Source organism: Haliaeetus albicilla, chromosome 19, assembly GCF_947461875.1.
Source record: "Haliaeetus albicilla chromosome 19, bHalAlb1.1, whole genome shotgun sequence".
In the NCBI taxonomy this organism is placed as follows: Eukaryota; Metazoa; Chordata; class Aves; order Accipitriformes; family Accipitridae; genus Haliaeetus; species Haliaeetus albicilla.
In genome coordinates this window covers 2,802,009-2,823,250 of record NC_091501.1, presented here as the reverse complement: position 1 = coordinate 2,823,250, position 21,242 = coordinate 2,802,009, and the positions used below count along the sequence as shown (strand labels likewise).

Here is a 21,242-nt window from a genome sequence, read left to right as displayed (position 1 = left end):
GGCTGCATCCCCGCTGCAGGCAGCTGGGCTACAGACCAGGTTTGCTTATTGGTATCTGCACCCCTAAATCATAACAATAAGGGAGGGCCACCTATCTAGCTAGTGTATTGACCCCACTGCGCCTGAGAGACAGCTGAGAGGGAGGGCAGGGGTGTGGAAACTTTTCCCAGTTGCCAATGCCAGGGTTGGAGTTTGGTCAAAAAGATACAAACCCCAAGATAATTTTTAACAGAGTAAGGCAAACTAGAGCCCAAAAAAGTCCTCAAATTAATTTTATTTCTGATTCCAGAGAGTGACCCATTGTATATATACACACACACACGCACACACATATATATATGTATATCTTTAGTAAAAAACCCAAACCCACAGCAGTCACTGTTTAAGCCTGAAGCCTTCTCCTTCACCTCCTGGATTATCTGAGTTAGGAGATGGAAGCAGTCGAGGTGCCCTCATATTAAAGGTATTTAGAAGGGCTGAGGGAAGGGGATGGGGGGCTGCTCCAATGTTTTTACTGAGGGCTGGGGCCTTTCCCTGAGGAAAGTGCAGTGATAGAGGCTGGGTGCTGCTCCATCAGGGGGGCACAACACACGCTTGCAGGGTGTGATGCTGGATTTGTGCCTGGGAGTCAGTGAGACGTGAAGAGTTGCCTGGCTGAGCTGAACAGCACACTGAACAGCACATGCCAGCTAAGAAAAGAAGCAATTAGGGAGATGGAAGAGGAGGAGTGATGGGAGGGGAAGGGGGAAGAAGGACGAGCAGCAGGAAGGAAAAGGGAGGCAGATTGATTTCACAGTTACTGGAATCTCTAACTACATCAGTCACATTTTCTTTCAGCAAATGTTCCAGCGTAAGGTTGTGGCTGAATCACATGGTTCATGGCAAGTTCAACTTCCATCATTCCTTTTCTCAGAAACCATCAGCTTGGGACCGTTGCTGTGTGTCATGTCATCGTCGCCCCCCCCCCAGCTTTTTTGGATGGATGGCCTAAAAACACCTTGGGATGCTCCCTGGGAAGCACTGAGTGGGAAGAGGGTCTGCCTGCTTTTCTCTACAATCCCCACCACAGGCTTCTTTTACCCTGCTCAGAAGAGCATCCTGGGCCTGACAACATCCCATACAGAAACTCTCTTTCTCTGAGAGGCAAGTGAACAAGATCAGGAATGAGTGCCATGTGAGTGTAAGTCTGATGGGGAGAAGGCAGAGATGCACTTTTCTCAGCTCATGGTTTGGTTCATCCAGCCCAGCACTTGAGTGATCCTGGTGTATACTCCATACTGATTTGGACGTGCGCATCCCATTCCCCAGCTGACTAAACCAGCCAGAAACCACCTGCCACTGGGTTCCTTGCAGGCCAGCGGACCTCCAGAATCACCCTAGAGAAAAGGAAAGAAAAATGGGGTGATGGTGATCCACCAGCTTCTCCAGCTGGATGATTACATTGGCTTTCAGTCCTGCTGTATGCAGGTTCCTGTATCCCCTCAACTCATGCGTGGGACATCTGCAACATTCCTTGTACCTTAGGCAGATGTCAAAAACAGTCTGCAGTGCAAACATCTGACCCATTGTCGCATTCCTTCATCATGCAAATTCCTCCCCCTTAGCCAGGTCCCAAGAAGCTGAAGCTCTATTGTTTCCCTCTGCTCCATGTGGCATCTCCAAATACGTGGAGAGCAAGGAAGCTGGTGGAATTTAACCAGATACATGGAGAGATGGGAGACAGAGGAATTCCGTGAGATTGATAGTGATAAAGGAACAGACAGGTAACTGTGTGTGACAGATGCTAAAGAGGCTGAGGGATAGGAGACTGATGTAGACAAGTGACTTGAAAGTGGGAGGTAAAGAGTGGACAATGGGCTGAAATGAGAAAAGGAGAAATTTAAGTGTATTTGGATCTTGTCTAAGGCAAGTATGCTGGGAAGAAGTGTTGTTGGCCACTTCAATCAGAGAAAGTGTTGGGGGAGTCAGGCATTTTATGGTCTTTTCACCTTCATTTCAGGCTATGGAGTGCATTTGGGAGACTTGGGACACACCCCGCCTCTGGTAGTCAACCCTGATCCCACAACTCATCCATCACCTGGCAGGCGTCCTTCTTGCCCTTTTGGTACCCAGCACACAACATCCTGGGAGAAATCATGTAGTGATAGGCCTCACTGCAGATGTCCTGCTGGATGAGCTGCACATCCACCTTCTGCAGAACATTACTGATGTGCCCTGAGGGGTAGAGTACCAAAAGTAGTTCAGGTGAGCAATGGTGGAACTTCCCACTGTTTACCGTGATCCCCCAGCCCATGCCCATCTCACTGCATGCAGAAAGCTGCCATCTGAATTTCTGTTCTCTCCGCTGGCATCACTGTCTCTGACTTTCAGCCGACTACTTCACCTGCATGGAAGGAGTAACATTCCCCTTCAGGCCCTTTCCCTACAGGGTTATGTTGTGGATACTTCAGCTTTTGGGACAAGGTGGATTCTGGTTTGGGGAAACCTCTGGGATGTGAGAGTTTTGGGCTTGCTTCTCATTGAAATGGGCTTTAAGCTCTTCCAGCTAAGCATACAAAGCAGGAATGTCCAGTTCTGGATAGACCCCTGAGTGTTTCCATTTAGGAAGCAGCTGGAGCGAGTGTGTGAAGGAGTGAAACTGAATGAGGTTTCAAGGCACTCAACAGGTAACTTTGGCCAACCTGTGACCCAAAATCAAAGGGGGTGAAGGAGGCATAATGCTTTGGGGTGAACAGAAGCCTATTCTGCCTATGCCACATCTGAAGCTGTTTCTGCCTTGGCTTTGCTACAGTAGGCCACCAGCAAAGACCTTGCACCTACCACCTTCCTTGAGGGCTCCCCAGCCAGTGATCCAGCAATGAAGACCAGGCTCAAAGAGGTGAGAAGGAGCAGGCAAGCAGATGGGCTGGATTAAGGGCGAGATGATCACAGGATGGTCCAGCTGGAGCAGGGCCACATCATAATCGTGGCTATCCTCCTCGTAATAAGGGTGGAGGAAGAGGCGGATAACCTTGAAGGACACCTCTGTGTGGCTGGTGGCATTCTGCAAATATTTGCCCAAGTAAACGGTCCATATGGAGGCGGAGGCCAGTCTGTAGGATGCAGCAGAGAAGGTAACTCATCACATGAACAGAGAAGGATGGGCAGAGCCTGGCTGCTTCTGTCACAGCCTTTTGAGGAGTCTCTGATACAGATGATCATCTCCCTCAGAGGGGCCTCTATTTTTATTTGGCTACTGATTTCAAGAAACTAGGTGGGACATCTCTGATGCCTTGACATGCCTGTACAGCGGGAACAACTTTGGGCAGACACTCATACACACAGGCAACTTGCTCATATTTGCTTATTTGCTAAGATTTGCTTATTTTCCTTAGCAAAGCAGGCTAAAAGGTGTATGTAGGTTAGGCCAGCAAGTGAGGTCTATGATAGGGCAGAGCACAAGAGCTGAGCTGGTGATGCAAAGCTGCAAGGAGAAGGAGACATGGAGAAGGGGAGCAAGATCTGAAAAATTTCTAAGAGGGAGTGAAGTGAGAAAAGCTCAGAGGTGAGGGTGTTAAAAGGCATGACAGCCCTTTACAGAAACAGAGGCGAAAGCCTAACAAGGTGACATCTTTGAGAACAGAACAGCTAGGAGCTAACAGCCAAGGGACACCCTGTCTCCAGCAGGAGGGTGAGGAGCAGAGGGGAACTTGCCCTTGCCCAGAGCAGGAGGAAACAAGAAAAGGGCTGGTTTTAGACTCAGACTCCTGTCCACCTTTTGCCTTACACTTGCTGTTTTCTCCCACACTGCCCCTCTGGGTGCAAAAATCTCCCTGGTTTGGTTTGACCATCTCTCTTGATCCAAATTCCCCTTCAGGACTCACCTCCATCCTATTGCCTGCACAGGCTGCTGCCCATAGCACAGCCCGCCCAAGGCTGCTGCTGGTCTTCTGCTCCTCTTTTTCAACCCTACTTCTTCTCTCCCACACCACTTAAATTCTCTCCCTGACAGGCACACACATATGCCATCTAACAGGGCTGTGCTGTCTCCATCCATCCTGCATTGGGACACTGCAAAATGGCTAAATTCTGCCCACATGGACCAATGGAAAAGCCTGCTCCCAGTGCTGGTGGGCTTCCTTGCAGGGTTGTAGGACCCAGGTAGGAGCAGGGTGAGGTGATGAGCGTAACTGCAAAGCAACCCCAGTCCTACCAAGGCTGGTGTCACCATGCTGAGGATGACCAGCAGCTCCTCTCCCCTAAGCTCACATAGCATCAGGAGGGAAGGGTGGCCATGGAAGTCCAGCAGTAGTAGGTGGGAATGTGGGGGATCCCCACTGGCTCGCTGATAGAGGAAAAGGGGAGTTTGGAGGAGGAGAAGACTGGGCCTGAGGGTGCACACCCCTTCCCCCACCCAGCCCTGTTGCCCAGCACAGCTGTGGACCTTCCTCCTCCTTACTTCTTCCCATTTTGAAAGAATGAGGCGAACCCTCCCTTATCTGTATGTTACTGCTGCTGTTGTGGTACGTACACCGGGTGGAAGGAACTGGGGGAGAGACTGGGCTTCCTCCTGAAAGGGCAGACCCTGGGGGTGGGCAGCATGGGACCCAAACAGCATCCTCCACAGGTAACGCTATCCTGGCCCCCTCCTAGCACATGCTGACACCTCCATGGTTGTGACAGCATGGGGACAAGCCAGAGCCAAAGCAAAGGTGGAGCTGTGAAGTGTCTTCCTCTACCATTGCCCTCCCAAAGCTGCCAGCACTGCCCCTTTTTCCCTGCATGCACACCCAAATACTTGTATCCATATCCCTTTCTCCAGCTCCAAGCCATGGAGAAGCATGGCATGGGTACCAGATGAGGGGTGTGGCTGTCCTGGGACATTTTCACAAGCCAGATGACCCTCCCATCATGCATGACATGGAAAGCAATGCAAATCCTTTTTCTGTCCAGCACCCTCCCCTCTCCATTTACCTCTCATCCTGGAAGCAGTGCGCGGCTGAGACCACCCAGCGGTCAGCAATAAGTGTTCCCCCACAAATGTGGCGTCCCCGAACTTGCAGGCTGGCCTGCCATGGCCATTCCCCTTCCACAGAATTCGCACCACCCACGATCCTGCTGAGAGGGGCTTGCAGACCACAGTCTGAGGACAAGACACAGCAGGTACTTCAGGGGAGGAAGGAATGTGATATTCTGTGCCTGCCCTTCCTTTCCTACTTAATTGACTGAAGTGTTTCGCCGCTAATCCCTTGCCTTCCCCAGCCAGCAGATGCTTTATGGACCGTCCAGGACAGGTCTAGCGAGCGCTCCCTTGCAGTGTGTGCCCCCACTGATGCCTGCGCAGCCTTATCCCACCTCCAGCTCCAGCCTGGGGATGACTTTGGGGCAGCATGCTGTCTGTTCTCCTGTCAGGGAACCCTGGCAGTCATTCCCTTTCACTGATCACTGAGGCTCCAGAAAAACCAAGCAGGGAAATCAAAGCGCAAGCTCTCTCCCTGCCAGTGACCATGCAGTCATGGGTGATTTCCCTGGCTGGAGCCTTGTAGGATGGCATTATTTCGCAAAAGCCAGCATAGTGGTCCAACAGGCAGCCCGTGGGTAGGACCTGGCCTGTGAGACATGTCTATCTGGCTTGATGCCTCTGCCTGAAGGAGATGGGGAGCAGCTGGCCAAAGAACAAATGCCTGCTCACAGCTCAGCACGGAGAGCTGGCTCCTTGCTGCTGCCGCAGCCACTGCAGGATGGAGCAGCGGCGCTGCTGCCGTGGGGCTGGGGTAGGGAGAAGGTGGTGGAACAAGGGAGGGTGGGTGCTTATGCCGGGGTGGTGGGGGGAAAAAGGGGTGACTTGCAGCTATGTGCCATCCTGAACCTGCCTGGCTGACGTGCAAGTGAGCATTTTCTCACCACAGCGCTTCTCGTCAGACAGGTCCTTGCAGTCTGCAGCGGTGTCACACAGGGGGTTTGGTTTCTTCACGCAGGTCCCATCTTCACAGCGGTAGGTGAAAGGACCGCAGGGGACCCCTGGGAAGAGGAAGAGGAGCTGAGGCTGAGGGAGGGGGGCAGGCTGTAGATGCAGCCTGAAGTCCTTTGAGTAGGGGGAAAACCTGCAACAGAGAGCTTGGGGGAACTCCATAAAGGATGACAGGGAATTTCCTGAGCAAACCTGAAATAGAGCAAACCTTGTGAGCAGGTCGGGCACGTGCCCTGACCTCACTAGAGGGAAGTATGCTACCGACAGCTTTGGCTCGAGTGTAGGGGAAGGTATTTGTCAGCCCAGCGCCGTCCCCTCCTTACCTTCACTGCACTGCTCTTCGTCGCTCCCGTTGATGCAGTCCAGCTGCTGGTTGCAGACCCTGCTGAACTCGATGCAAGTGCTGTCCTCGCGGCACTGGAACTTTGCAGGGCACACTGGGCAGGAGGGAAGCACCCGGGAATTAGGCACGCAAGACAAGGTGTAAGATGTGAGGTCAGGGTCCTAAGTGCATCAGTAGGCTTTGCAACCTCTTCCCCCACCTCATAATGTGTGCTGAAGACCAGCTCTGGTATAGTGCAGCTGTGTAGTCTTTGCCTGATCTATGTCGTAGGTATGTCTGCACCCTGTCTTGCACTCTGCTGATGCTGACTTAACTTTCCTTGGCTTCTTGACTTGGCCTCGGACCTGCCTCATCACTATGGACTTGTCTTGAGGTCACTGGACTCATCGGTTGACCTGGGTTACCATCAACAGACCTGGTCTGCTTGCCTTGTTCAGGTTCTGTAGGACTGCATCCTGACTGGTGAGGTCACTGTTCCTCCTGCCTTGCTGTCACCCTCAGCTCACGGGTCACCTTCCCCTACAGAGCGGCTGCTCCCCTTGCTCTCTGATAGCTGAGTCCCGAAAAACAATGGATTCCTCAATGTCCACGAGCTCTGGTAGCTGCCTAGGATGGAGATGGTGCCTAAGGTGCCTCCCCATGACAGAGTTTAACTTCTGATTGTATGTTTTCATAGCAGGAACTTGTCCTGTGTTTGTGTGTATCTATGTGAAACACCAAACATGATGGGCCAGTACCTCCCAGGTGTTTTCTTACTGCAATGACTATAATTTCTTCAGTAATTAACATGAGGCTTCCAGGTGACTAAAGGCACATGTAGGTCTGAGGCAATGTGAACACTGATTTTAAAGACAGGGACTGTCCCATACAGACATGGAGTGAATAAGCAGAGATGCAACATTGGCAAGAGTATAAGAAAGGAAGGAAATCATGATGTTTCTATTTTCTTTTTTGAATATAACGGGATGTTTGAAAACAGTGAGAAACAAATACTTTTTTTGTTTAGTCTTGGTCTGTGTTAACTTGTGGAACTGAATGACACAGGATATCCCTGGGGCCAAGAAGCTAATAGGATTCAAGAAGGGATTAGATATTCATAAGGATGCATTTGTATCCATGCCTGCATGAGGGAAGGAAGCCAGCCCTGATGTCAGACAGCTGGATGATGGGACAGAGCACACTGTCAGCAAGACTGCAGGCAATACAAAACCCAACCTCAGTGTTCCTGTGAGAGCTCTCACATTTCCAGCACTGAATTAAAACTTCCTTGAGAAAGATTTCTCCTTCCTTTTACTTTAGAATTTTCTATACCTTCCTCTGAATCTTTCAGAACTGGTCACTATCTCCAGTGGTTCAGGGATCTTTCTGTCTGTGGAAAAACAGCTGTAAGGGACAACTAATGAAAAATTATTGGTGGCACCAATGTGACAAGCTCCCCCCTCCCCCCCCGGGATAGGAGGATAGATGAATTAGTTGTCATGCCTGAGCCTGAATAGCTATTTCTATGAAAACAGGGCTTTGCAGGAGTCCTGGGATGCCGAGGATGGTGTCTGCATCAGCCCTAACTGCTGTTGGCATGAAGAACTGATGGCTGATGGAGGATTTAGATGCTCCCAAACTGGAGTGCAATATATGGGGAAGGATCTATACAGATCGTGTGTCACAAATGGCCTGGGGGGGAGCGAGCAGGGCAGCAGGAGGGCCTGGGGGGCGTGGGCAGGGTGGGGGGACTGGGAGGGGGATGCTAGATGGTATGGCAGCAGAGGGGGCTGTAGCCCAGGGCTGAGGTTGATTGTAGGGGGAAAGCGGGACAAGGTGGGGGACAGCCTGGGCAGGGGGGCTTTTTTCAGGCTGCCTGGAGCTCTTGGTGCACAGGTACTTGGGGGTTCTCCCAGGAAGACTGTGCTGTGCGCAGGAGCAAGAAGAGCTGCTGCTCCTTCCCGAGCAGGCTGAAGCCATACAGCGGTAGGATGAGGCTTTTAAGGATGCAGAGGTTTAAGCTCCTGGAAGGGAGGTACAAGGTTGTACCTAGGCCAACTGAATCCTCCCCAGCCCTCCTTACCCTTGGAGGAGGAAGGGGCTATGTCCTGCTGAGACCAGGGACCAGCGGGGAGAAGAAATCACTCACCACAATTTCTCTCATCCAGCCCATTGGGGCAATCTTTGATTCCGTCACAGGCCGGGACGCACAAGCCGTTCACGGAACACAGGAACTCCCCGGGACAGGCTGTGAAACCAACAGAGAGTAGTTAGTCCCCAGTGACTGGAAACCTCCTTGCAACAGAGCACTGTGGCTTGAAAGTGGAGCGTGGAGCTGCACACCTTCCTGACCACACGCGTGCTGCAGCAGCGTGCTGCTGGCATTTGCTGTGCTCCCCAAAATCTGGCATGTCATCTGCTCTGAACAAGGGCAAACAGAGCCAGGCTGTGCACCAGGGGAAGGGGGGCTTTTTCCCTGCTTCCCGTCATACCAATGGGCGAGAAGCCAGGACAACCACCCTCCTGGCGTGCTATACCTCCGGTTTAGCACTGTTTCATGATTCTTGAATGCCGCGGGAAAGTTGAAACAGGTTCTTTGGAGTTGTTATTAAAACTTGGTGGGGGCCTTGAAGGGGTTGGTGTTAAACATGTGTTGGCAGGTGCACGTATTCAGGGACTGGTATGTGTTACGGGCACCCTTTAGGAAGGAGATGGAGAAACCTTGGAAAGACAGACTGTGGGCGTGCATTTGCATATGTGCATTAGGTGTATTTGTGTGTGGTTTTATTTGTCTCTCACTTCCACGAATCCCAAGGTGAGCAGGAAACATCTCTCCGTAAGAGCTCTTATAATCTAAATAAAAGTCACTTCAAGCCAGAGATAGCCTCTCATTGAATTTCCAAGGCCAGTCCAGGATGTGGGCACGGGGGTGAGACTGCAGAGAACTCTCTGACCTTGGGTTTTGGTGCAAGGATGCTTTGGCAACGTGAGGCAGGGCCACATGTGCAGAAGCAGCTTCGCACGTAAATGCCTCTTCTTTTTGGGCCATCGGTGGTGTGTGCGTCACTGCTTTGTGAGCATGTGCCTGAAGGGCAGACTTAGGGCTCATGGGATGTGTCTTGTGTTTCTCCTAACACAAGCCAAGTGCGCAGGGGCTGCTGGTACTACCACCCCACTAAGGAGCAGGGAGTAGCCTGAACTTACGGTCAGATTGGTTGTACAGACTATAAGCCGCCTGCACACCAGGGCCAGTTAAGGAGATCTGTGAGGTGAAGGCGACGGTGATGTCAGCAGAGGACGTGACTGGGATCCGCTCAGCGTAGGCTTGCAGGGTCCGCAGACCACACAACCTGAGGAGCAAACACAGGCGGGATGTGTCGGGCAGGGAGAGAGGAGAAGACAATAAAGTGGGGCAAGGGTGCTCCGTGGGGATGGGGTGGGAAGGGAGCCACAGAGACTGGTTTTAGGGGGGGAAGCCAGGAAGGCAAAATGCCTTCAGTATGGCATGAGAGCCAGAGTCCAGGGTCACCCTACTGTGTCTGGACATTTCCCACTTTCTGGGTAAGCACTGAATTCAGGCCATGAAAAGTAATTCAGTTCTTATATTTATCTTCCCGAAGAAGCCATGTTGTAGAAACTGTGGCACTGACAGTTTAAGAGAGGAAGGCAGGGACAGAAAAAGTAGAAATCGTAAGCCAGGGGAACATAGCTTCTGGATCAGACCCTTCAGAGGAAAAGAAGTTACCCCACAGAAGCAGTGGAGAGGAAGTTAATGAGATGGGCTGGGGGAAGTTTTGGAGGGAAAGGGGGAATTTTGCAGTAAGTGGAAGGAAAAACAAAAGCCATAGTTCCATTCATCTTGGAGCCTGCTTTGAGGAGATGGGAGTGCAGCAGCTCTTGGTCCTTTGCACCTGAGCAGTGGTGGGCAGCAGCCCCAGCTACGTAGGGATGCTAATTTTGGGAAGTCTTGCAGGGGGAAGTGGCTGCAGTCAAAGCAGGAGGATATGGAGCCAGGTGGAAGATCTGTATGGAGGTGGATGCAAGGCAATGGCACACACAGATAATATTGCAGAGGTGGTGACAGGCAGATTTGCAAACACAGGAGACGTGGGAGGACACCAAGGTTACACACACAGGAGAAAACTAGGAAGCCTGATGCAAGCAGCAAGACAGAGAAGGCAGGCTGGTAGCTCAAAGCAAATCTGTAAGAAGTGTGCTCATTGAGGAGCCTGTGAACAAGAGAGGCTGAAAAAGAAGTAGAAAAGCAAGAGTCACTGAGTGTAGCCTCCTCAGACCTGGTGGCTGAAGTGAGCAGGGAACCTGCAGGGGTTTAATCCCAGTTTAATCCCAGGTGGGAAGTGAGAGACAGAAACCAGGACCCCAGCACACACCTTCTGTTCTGAATTATCCACTGGCCTTGGGTACAGGGCAGGTCATGCTTCTGTCTGCTGAGCGCGTAGGCGTCGAACCACAGGGTGACCCCATAGTCCAGGGATGGGACCTGCAGGCAAGGGGGTCCAGAGCAGAGTGTAGATGGCTCCTATGAGTGCTGCAGCCCACTCCATGTGACAGAAATGAGCAGGGTAGATGTGAAGCGGAGAGCTGCCAATTCACAATTTGCAAAACAGAAGGAAGCACCCTCTAAACCGGGGCCATGCCGCAGCCCAGGGTGACTCTGCTGCTGGTTTCAAAGCATGGCAATTCCTAGCAATTTCTCACAATCTGGTTTTGCCTTGAAGAACTCCTCTCGAGACCAGATTTCAGATTCCTCCCCAGCTATGGCATCTCTGTGCCGGCATGCAATATTAGACTCTTTCCCCTTCAGAAACACGCATTATGTGGAGGCTAGGCAGGCTGGCACCCTCTTCTCGCTTCTCATGATGATCTGACTGAGAGTACTGGCTGTAACCCACCCTAATGTGGGGAGTGCCGGATGGTTTTCAGGGATGGGTGGATGCTCTTGTGGGAGCTGGGTCTTACCGTCATGTGCCAGGTACACTGCGTGTTGGGTGAGTAGTAACTGGGGTAGTGTGGCGTGCCGATCTTCCCCTGCAGCTCCAGGCCCTCCCGCAGAGTTATATTCACTTCGCAGGCTGTAAAGACAGACATTCAAAGCCCTGCTACCTGTCAGCTCAACCTCAGCCTGCGGATGCCATATACTCATCCCGTTGTAGGAGGGGAGAGAAGGGACTCTAAGGTCTGATGCTAAAGGTGACTGGGATGTTCCACCATCCCCCTTCAAGGGGCCATTTCTACCTGGCAAGACTTTTAGCCTCTTCTTCTTGTCCAGAGAAGGGTAATAGTAATGTATATTGCTGCTTTAGACTCTTATAATGAATTGACATTTATCTGCAAGTGCATCTAGAGATGATGCTCAGGCCACATCTGGTCTGTCCACGCATGAGAGCTTGGCCTTGTCTTAAAGTATCACGATCACTCAGGCTCTGCTTGCCAGACCCTGGGCTGTAAAGCCTCGAGCCAGATGCTCATGTATGAGTCCAGGTGAGAGAGCAACATCTAACCTGCTTTTTACTGACCACCTCTGCCCTTGCAATCTAGAGTGAATTCGGCTCCTAAAGGGGATGGAGCACCTCTGTGATGTTGTAGGAAAGAACCTGTCTCCTTCCTACATCTATGGCTGCCCTCCTTCAGCCTTCCTCACCTTCGAGGGGCACCACTTGTGCTGAGAGGATGAAGGGGTCATAGTAGCTGTACATGGCTTTCTTCCACACAATGGACATGACAGGGCCAGATGAAAGGACCTCCACAACAGGCTCCTGCCGACTGCAGCCATAGATCCTCGGGGGAAGAGATAAAAAGATGGGGGTGAAGCAAGCAACAAACAAACAAAAGAGAAGAACGAGGAAGAGAGACAATGGAGGTCTGTGTTATCCACAGCACACGCCTGCTGCGAGGCACTAACTGAATCAAAGAAAGGGCCAGCAGAGAGACAGCTCGTGCTGCTGTAATCTCTGACTGCACGGCTGGCTGTGTGATATCCCACATCAGTGACTTCAGCTGATCAGCAAGAGGCAGGTTCTGCATCAAAGAGAATTTCCTCTGATGTAGTCTAACACCTTCCCCTGCTGTGGCGTGCCGTGCCATCCTGCCCGGCTTCCCCGCCGTGCTCGTCTTGCTCAGAAGCTACCTACGAGGTGATGAGGTGTTTCTCCAGGGGCCCGGCTGCGTCGTACATAGCCAGGCGGTCCCTGCAGTCCGGGAGAGTCCACTCCAGGCGTAGCTTGATCATGTAGCCCTTCAGTCCATGGAGGTGCCAAAGACAACTGGAGGCCAAGTAGTCAGGGCCCTCCAGCCTTAGGATATCATCCTCCTGGACATAGCTGTACCTGTAGCAACCTGAATCCAGGGGAAAGATAAAGGGATTTAAACCTCAGGGTGATGTAGATGGAAGCAAAGGGGGGGGCTTAGGGGTGGTTGTAAGAGAAATGAAGATAAGGGATTGTCACTTGGGATATCAGTGTGAGCCCTATTTCAGAGTAAGGCTGACTCATCCCAGTAATCTCAGTTTACTTTTATATATGTTGTTGTGGCACCAGTCCCCTTGTACCGTTGCCTCGGTTTCTCTCTATAAAAACTGTCTTCTCTTCCTTGATTAAACTGATACTACCTCAGGCTTTAAATATCAGCACAGTTATCTTCCACTGGCTTTATTTTCTTTTTCACCTCTTTCTCCTCTCAACCTCATATCCTTCCTGGCTTTACATCTCCCTTGTTTGATTCCCAGGTTTCAGCAGGCTTCCAGACCAGGATTTTTGAGTAAAAGTCAGCTTAGAGATGAGTTTCTAACAGCATATCTAGTGCAAGCTGCCAGCCACGGCACTTACAACATTGCCTGAAATTACTAAAAGCATCTTCAAACATCGCTAAGACAACAGACTCCTAAATGACTGACAGCACATCCAGTGCAGAGCTACGGAGCAAAACCCCCACCCCACTCAGCAGAATTTCATGGGGCCTGGAATCAGCACTGTTGCACCAGTACCCCAAGCTATTTGACATGACTCATTAGGACAGGGATATGATAAGGTGGCTGCACTGCCCCTGGGAGCCAGTATCTCTGCATAGTGGTGTGCTACTGGGGCAGAGGCGTCAGGATGCTCAGAGCAGTCCAGCATATAGCTGTGTCATGGAGTTTGGGTCTGACCAAGCAGCCGCACTGGTGCTCCCTTCCTGCTGTTCTCATCTCCCCTTCCCAGGATTTACAACTCCAGGAAGCCAACAAGCTTTCTGTCCCCTGTAAAAATCCCTCCCTTAAAGTCAGAAACTTAAAAGGAAAGGAAAACATAGCCTACCCAGAGTGGATTTCAGCACTACTATGTCTTTCACACTGGATTCTGTTAGAAAGAAAATATATAAAGGAAGGTAAACAAAAAGATAAACTGGTAGTATCTGAATGCTAGCTTGGCAGGTGATGACTCCTCTCCTTCCTCTGTGAATGGCTCGCTCACAACTTCAGCATGGGGTATCCTCCAGGTACTTCTCTGTCTGCTCTCAGGGACCTGTTTCAGTCATGCCTTCCCCACCCCATCTCTCTGGGAAATCTCTCTGGCCTCTGCCCCAAATGCAACAGCCCCAGTTCATGCTTTCCAGCCCACCATGGGCTTCTCTGCCTTTTTTCCTTGCCCGTTTTTGTGTGCTATTCCAGGACCTCTTCCTCTTCCCAGGCAACCATCCTCCTCCTCTGCCAGCCACATCACAGGGCACAACCTCATTTCCCGGAGCCTTTGCCATCTGCTCACCCCTCCCCTGTTCTCCCAGTTTAAATAACCCTCACCAAAAAAGTATAGGAGGTACTGAGGGTGGGCAAGGAGACCTCTTTTGATGGCCACTGGTTGATGAGCTACTCAACATCCTTATAGAGCCCACATCTGGAGAAGGGAGATGCAGAGAAAGCTACCAGCAAGGACTACAAATCTGTGCAAAACAGAGTCACAGATTGGACAACACTTTTGGGAGAGCTGGGCTTTGCTCCAACCTCCCAGCTGAACTGGAAGTGGCCAGAGATCAGGTGCTACTGGGAATAATTGGCAAAATAAAAGGCACCATGAGGTCAGTTGGGTGTGAGAATTGCTGTTGGGGGCTTGCCTGTGTCAGGGCTTTGGTCTTTTGTAGCTCCTAAGCAAAGCTTGCAATGCTGTGGGGAGAGCTGAGCAGTTTTGTCATGGCAAAAACAGATGTTGTGGAAAAGATGACCTTGCAGGCATAAGGCAGGGTCCTAGAGGAGCTCATGTGCTGTAGGGAAGGACGTATGCTGAGCTGATATTAAGTACTCTTTTATCTGAAGGTAATAAAACTGAGTTCCTGTATGGAGAAGGAAGTCCTGAAACTCTTTGGGGCAAAGGGGAAGCTAGTGTCCTGGGGTGAGTGTAGGTGTTAGTAAAAATAAAGCATTGGAGAGATTGGAGAGGTTCCTGCCCTAGTCAGTGGTTTACAGCTCTGTGTCTTAAGGCAGGCTGCAGTGAGAATGTTTAGAGCTAAGGAGGTCAGCAAATAAGTCTGTCAGAAAGCAATGAAGTGCTAATGACTTGCTATTAGCTAGCTATTTTTTCACTCCAATTTTACAGAGCAAATGATGCCAGAGGTTAAGTCACTGGCTTGAGGTCACCCTGGCCCAGCAGTATAAGAGGTTTCTGGCTTTTGCCTTAGTTGCTAGACTGTGCTTCTGACTGCAGAGGGAGGCGGAAAGGACTAGGGAAAGCAGAAGGAGCTGGAGAAGCTACAACTGGTGTGTTAATTCCAAAATAGAAAGAAGTGTGATCTGCTGAAATGAATAAAAGAGTGAAACAGATGTGAAGGGAATAAGAGGGAACTGGGAACAGCTAGAAGAATGGCACCATCATTTTTATTTGTTTATGAGTTACATTATGAAGTGAGTCAATAAAGGGAAAATGCTAGATCGGCCGACTTGGAAGCATTTAGCATATTATCTTATGATATCTTTCTTAAGAAAGTTAATTCAAATTGGCTGAGCATAAGGTCTGGTATGCTGGAAATAAATCATAAACAGAAGTTAGTGACTAATAGTAACTGCAGGAGGAGATGTCTTCAGGAGATGCTATTGCAGCTTCAGAATAAGATCTTAACATGATGGTCTGGATGAGGGAGTGAAAATAATTTTGAGGGAGTCAAATTTTCTTTGGGGTCACCAACAAAATGACCCCCAAAACAAAACAGTTAAGATGTTGAGGGAAGGGTTAAAAAAAATATGGGTGGTATATATTAAAATAAGATTCACCTTAGAAAAATGCAAGATAACATGTCTGGGGAAAAAAACTTGGAGATGTCACATTTCCTAGGAAGAAGAAACTTGGAAATGAGAGTCCCAAGGGGAGAGAAGAAATACAATGTATTTTAAAACCTGTGAGGTTTGGGGCTCTGTAAGAGGGATCAGATCAGGCTGAGAAGTTAAGTCTCATTGTAAAGACCAAATACAAATTCCATTGGACTTGGACACATTGAATATAGACACATTCCTAGTCCTTTATCTAACCTATTTTAGAGCAGTTCTGTAGGGGTGGCTTTTTAATCAGGCTGTGATCTTCACTGTGGGCAACAATAAATAATCCTCAAAATCGTATGTCAAGATCAGAAGTGGCAACAATGCTTTGTCTCAGAGGAAGACTAGTGGTGAAAGCAGCCTGGAATAATCTCCCAAAGGGAAGTAGGAAACCTAATTGCTTGCTATTTTTGAGCTGAGCTGATCAAAGTCATGACCTGTGTAAGATCTTAGTCCACCAAAGCCAAAGCTGATGGGAGAAGGAGAAAAAAAAAAGTTACCTAGCTGGTCATGGGCAGCTGTATCTCCAATAATCTTTAATCCTTTAAAGGAAGGATTTTTTTTTTTTTTAATCAGACTGCAGTTATCCTCTATCAGAAAGAAATATGTGTAGTTGTACCTCCTGATCCTCACTTTTTCATTATCCTCTTCAGGTTTCCCCTATCCCCTTCAGTGGTGACTTCTGGCCTTTTCTCCTAACCTGCCTTCAGCACCTTATAAATCTTGGAGCATTTCTAACTGCTCAGGCCACAGCTGAGCAGCCGGTACTTACCCAGAAGAACCAACGAGTCTGGGTTGACCCTGTACTCCATCTGGTAGGACAGGCTGCCCGAGCTGTTGAAACTGGTGGAGAGCTCTTGGTGGAGCATTGTGTTTACCCTCTCAGCAGTCACCTCCTTCTGCTGACTCTCAGGGATTTGGAGGGCAAACCAGAAGAAGAAGGTCAGAGCTCCCTCCCTAACAGAGAAACAGCATGTTAAATATCTTCTCTCTTCCTCTCCAGGATCACTGGGGAGTCAAACCACAGAGATTAACCCCCCACTGTTTTTCCACAGAACAGACATATCTGTGTGGACTTTCCAGCTCACTGCTGTGACCCAGAGGAACCACTCCAAGTGGGGTAGGAGAGCTGCTACATCCATGGTGCTAGTTAATGCTCAGTCCTTTTGGGGGAGGAAGCCATTTTATGCCATCTGGCTTTAGTGATGACCATATGTGGTCAAATTAATGTGATAATTAATCAAGACTGGTCTAATGAGTAGTCTCATTTCAGGTAGAAATGACCTTTGGTTACTACTGACCAGGGGTTGAAAAGAAACACTCAAGACTTCATTGTCTCACCTCCCAGTGGTGACAAGTGGATGATTTATGACTCACTACCTTACCACAAGCCATTAATGCTGGGCAGGCTCAAGCTGCAGGAGACAGTGACTGGGAAAGCTCTGTTCAACCAGCTGGCAGAGAAAATTGGCTGGGGGAGGGGGAAGAGATGTTGAAACAAACCTTTGTTTGGTAAAAGGCTAGAGGAAGAATTGCAAGAGAAACTTTTCTTTGCCCAGTTGAAAATGGAGTTACATCAAAATTGGAATTTTTCTTAGCTGAAGGACAAATGTAGGGGTGTAGTTTTCCATGGAAAAAAATCAGAAGCAAATGTATACGTCAGTTTGGAAGTTATTCCTGCTTTCTTGATCTACTGTGATGACCTGCAAAGCTGTAGTCCCACATCTGTCCCATTCCACTGTTACCCTATTCCCAGGTGGACCATGCTTCTTGGCTGGAATACCTTTTCCACAGTGCATTCTGGCCTCTCCCTTCTGGTGCCTAGAATCAGGCCATAAAATGACCTTCTTGAATTAGACAAATTAATTTCCAGCTGCTTAGTTTCTACTGAGAATGCCAAGCCCAGGGTTTGTTTTTTTTCGGTTCTTCCCAGTGAATTTTTTTTCTCTCTTGAACTTTTGCCTCTCTCAAAAATTTCTCAGTTTTGGCTTTTTCATCGTGAAATCGGATGAACATCAAAATATCCCCAGTTCTGTCATGCTGGAACCATTCTGCATCTGGACTGCCCAGCCTAGCTTAGAGCTCATGGTGGGGACTGCAGCAGCTTGTCATGGCCAGATTTCAGTGAAACCAGAGTACAATTGACTGGAAGCTTTCACACATGAACAAGCAAATATGCTGTGGGTGCTACTCACCCAAAGGCATACACTGTGCTCGAGTTGTAATATCGACCCAGCTCTGTGGCACGAATCAGTTCCTTCAGCTGCAACGAGAATGTCGTCGGATAACTATAGTGCAATGTTACAGTGGCAAAGGCCCTATGGCCAACCCTACGTTTCATCCCTCTTGCTATGCAGACCCACCAAGTCTGTCACTTGGATGCGGGTACCTGACCCCTTCCTCTTTTTACTCACTGAACTGCCTCAGGGCCAGCTCTGGTCCTGAAATTGCCCTCACCATCTTCTGGAGCTTAGCTGACTCCAGCCAGAAGGCTCTGGACTCCACCTGCCCAAGGTCCGGGGAGTACTGGCGATTGAGGACCTGGAGGCTGCCACAATAAAACCGCAGGATGGCCGGTTCCAGGTGCCATGGTCTGTAGTCTGCCAACAGAAGACATTACTGAATTACCTTGCTGATACATAGGAGAGAGGGGTTTGCCTTTCTGTACGAGCATGTAAAGATCACCCAGAGTCACTAACACGCTTTGGGCTGGGCATTGCCTTGACTACACCCCATCCACCTCCTGTGTGGGGAGAAAACTTGTTGAATTTTTACCTAGGAAATACCAGGTTGCTGCAGCAGCTCCAGCCAGCAAAAGAAAGGCTATCCCAAGGGGCACATAGCGGAGGCAATCACGTGAGTTAGTCTCTGATCCGTCCTTTGAGAGGGAGTTGGCGTCTTCTTCTTGTTCCTCGGCCTCCATCAGGGGCATCTAGTGACACAGCACACCATGGTCAGGCTGGGTTTTCTGCATCCCTTTACAGCTGTCTCTGGAGGTGCTCTGCCATCTCTGTGCTCCTCTCCCAAGACCTATAGCCCCAAGAGATCTGTGTGCTAACCACCAAAGACTTTGCTCAGTGCGAATGTGAGTAAAACTCCTGATTCAGTGGGAGACAGGCTTACAGGACACCGTCCTGTCTACGCCTCCTGGTAATCCCTCAATTTTCAAAGGCATTCCCTGGGTTTTGCTTCTGCCAAAACCACAAATGAGTACAATAATGAATTTTTCCGGAGACAAAAGTGTTGTCCTCCCAGGCTGGGAATGGTTTTAAAGCTGATATTTTATTGACCTAGAAATCAATGCAAAAGAAAATCTGTGACCTCAAATGCACACAGAATTTGCACAAAACAGCCACAGCCTGGGAGCCTGAAGTTGCACTTTGCCTGCTGTGCCATTTTGCTCTCGATTCCTAAAAGTAAGCAAACCTTGCCATTCCCACCAGACCCAGAGCTAAGCCCATGCTGGCACTAACTCACTAGCTGAGCTAGTGAGGAGAGAGTATAACCTGAATAATGTTCAGCCCTCTACCACCCTCCGCTTGTGCCAGGGGACACCTTCTGTCTGTCTTTGCCCCTTCTCTCACCCAGGCTGCTTCTTTTGCTTCCTCCTGACTGCTCCCCTCTCATCAGTCCCAGACTCTGAGGGTAAGAAATGCCATCACCCAAGAAAACCATGTTAGTCTTGGTTATCTCACCCACCTTCCTCCTCCTTTCCTCTGCCATCCCCCAGTGCATGGCTGCCCCCAGACTTTCTGTGTTTCTATGGCTGGAGAGGAAAGGGATGTGAACATGTCCACGTGAGAGGGCACAGAGGTCTTGGGGAATGCCCATGCCCTGTCTACGTGTCTGTGAGTCGTCTCAGTGCCCAGTGGTGCATGGGGGCATAAGTGCATGGGAGGGATTTGCTGCAGATGTGGGAAGAGATGTTTGGCTTCATGCACATTTTAGCCTGCGTGGATGCCATGGAGCGTTCACACGATAGGGTCAAGTGGGCTTCTCTATCTCCTTGCTTTCCCCCCAGTTACTCAGCTCCAAGCCCTCCAGGCTGCCTTGCAACATGGAAACACTTGCAGAACGTAACTGCCAGGTAACTCACCCTGGAACATTAAACCCAGCTTGGTGAACATCAGCACTTGGACAATCAGCCGCACATCTGCTTGCTCTAATGCAGAGAGGCACGTGGTACAAACAGGCCCAGCACAGGCTGCCCTCCCTTGCTTCTCGTGGGTCACCTTTCCGTGCAACCCCTGGGGAGCATCTCCTCCCCAATGAACCAGCTGGGGCGGTCCAGGAGAGCAAGGGCGCTTCTCCGCTATCGCAGCATCCCTTCAGAAACAGCAGGCACAAGCAAAGAACCGCAGACGGAGGGGCGGAGGGAGGAGGGCAGGAAGCAGCAGCAGCAGAAGAGTCTCTTTGTTAGAAGATTTGATGGTAGGCACCGGGGTTTCCCCCAGAGCTGCAGACCTACCTTTGAAGACTGCTGCCGCCTGTAAAGCCTGGCCCACACCCCCTACGCAAGCCAGCTCACACACGCATGGAGGTGGGGGAGAGAGGAGAACATCTATTTACCCAAGCTCAAAGTCTCCTCAGCGATCAATAACCTGATGCCATGTCCCTTCAGCTCGGCCTTTGTCCTGTCGCGATGGGTCAGCACACCCCGTACAACGGCTTTTTTTCTCTTCTGAAATGGAGGTTTTGGAGGCTTGCAGGGGGAGAAGATCTGCAGGGGGAGCCTGGAAGAAGTCAGGGTAGGAGCACCTCCAGCTGTGCAGAGAAGAACAACGCAGGAGGCTGGTGCAGATAGCTTACGTTATCCTCCTCAGGGGACAGGGAGTTGCTGAGCAACTGCTGTATTTCTTAGCTACCCTCCTTGGTCCCATTGAAGGGAGAGGCAAAACGCAGGGTATGTGCTCCCCAGCACAGGGATGGAGCAGATGCTGGCTGGCAGGTGTAGATCGCTTGAAGGAGGGAAGATGGCAGTAGACAGCGGGTCCGGTTACCGCAGTGGTCATGCAGATAAAAGCAAAGCACGGCGTCTCTCAGTCCCGACCTGCAAGCGTCCCCCTGGTCTTCTTGCACTTCTCGCTGCCCAGTCTCCCGACACTGGGCTCCCTGTGCTCTGTCGCACCGCCACTCACTCTTCCCTGTGGCATCTGCTTTTCTTCTAGCTCAAGGTCCTTCCCACCTACCTTGCCTGTACCACGTTCTGCTTACAGCCCCGCAGCTGTGTACGTGCCCCTTTGTTTTTCACAAAAAAGCAACCACACTCCAGCTAGAGCAGAGTAAATAGACTTATTCTGTCAATAAATGGGTGGAGGGGACGGGGACATGGACGACTCTTGACCTAAGGCTGAGCTCCAGCCAGTGGCATTGACCTGGGGCTGAGCTCATTTGGGCCAGGGCTCATTTGGGCTCATTTTGAGAGCTGGGCAGGGATAGCTGTTTTCAGCTCTGCCACTGGTTCAGGTTTAGTCTGGGACTGCAAGAAGACTAAAAGCCATTGCTGTAGTTGCCTCATGGTGGATTCTAGAAGATAAATGTTAAAGGTGGATGAAAAGCTGCAGTGTTTGACTGGGAATGTCAGCGTGGTTATCCCAACTAACTCATTGCTGTACATATGGGAAACTGAGGCATGCAATGACAATAAGAAATGCTTTCAGAACTGCTCAAGA

General features: G+C 50.2%; 1 protein-coding gene across 2 annotated transcripts; it reads right to left on the bottom strand.

Annotated features, from left to right (window-relative positions):
• Window positions 1-244: 244 nt before the first annotated feature.
• TMPRSS6 (transmembrane serine protease 6) lies at window positions 245-20,820 on the bottom strand. 2 transcript variants are annotated; one of them, XM_069807305.1, is made up of 18 exons: window positions 19,667-20,820; window positions 18,346-18,502; window positions 18,028-18,170; window positions 17,766-17,833; window positions 16,343-16,527; window positions 13,586-13,627; window positions 12,425-12,629; window positions 11,935-12,071; window positions 11,253-11,365; window positions 10,664-10,773; window positions 9,477-9,622; window positions 8,422-8,520; window positions 6,274-6,387; window positions 5,884-6,000; window positions 4,954-5,122; window positions 2,821-3,092; window positions 2,078-2,214; window positions 245-1,376 (listed from the first exon to the last, which is right to left on the bottom strand). In XM_069807305.1, exons 2-18 carry the CDS (start codon window positions 18,500-18,502, stop codon window positions 1,218-1,220), a joined length of 2,373 nt encoding a protein of 790 aa, XP_069663406.1. In that variant the 5' UTR covers window positions 19,667-20,820; the 3' UTR covers window positions 245-1,217. The 2 variants fall into 2 exon arrangements, with proteins under 2 accessions (XP_069663406.1, XP_069663407.1); XM_069807306.1 differs by having other exon boundaries at window positions 20,140-20,820.
• Window positions 20,821-21,242: the final 422 nt, after the last annotated feature.

Bases quoted from the DNA above. Each gene is read 5' to 3' on its own strand.
- TMPRSS6 (XM_069807305.1), bottom strand. From the start codon at position 18,502: ATGCCCCTGATGGAGGCCGAGGAACAAGAAGAAGACGCCAACTCCCTC. The intron at 18,171-18,345 runs GTAAAAATTCAA...TTCTGTTGGCAG, and splicing joins AGCAACCTGGTATTTCCTAG to ACTACAGACCATGGCACCTG. The intron at 12,630-13,585 runs GTAGGCTATGTT...CCCTGGATTCAG, and splicing joins AGTGCTGAAATCCACTCTGG to GTTGCTACAGGTACAGCTAT.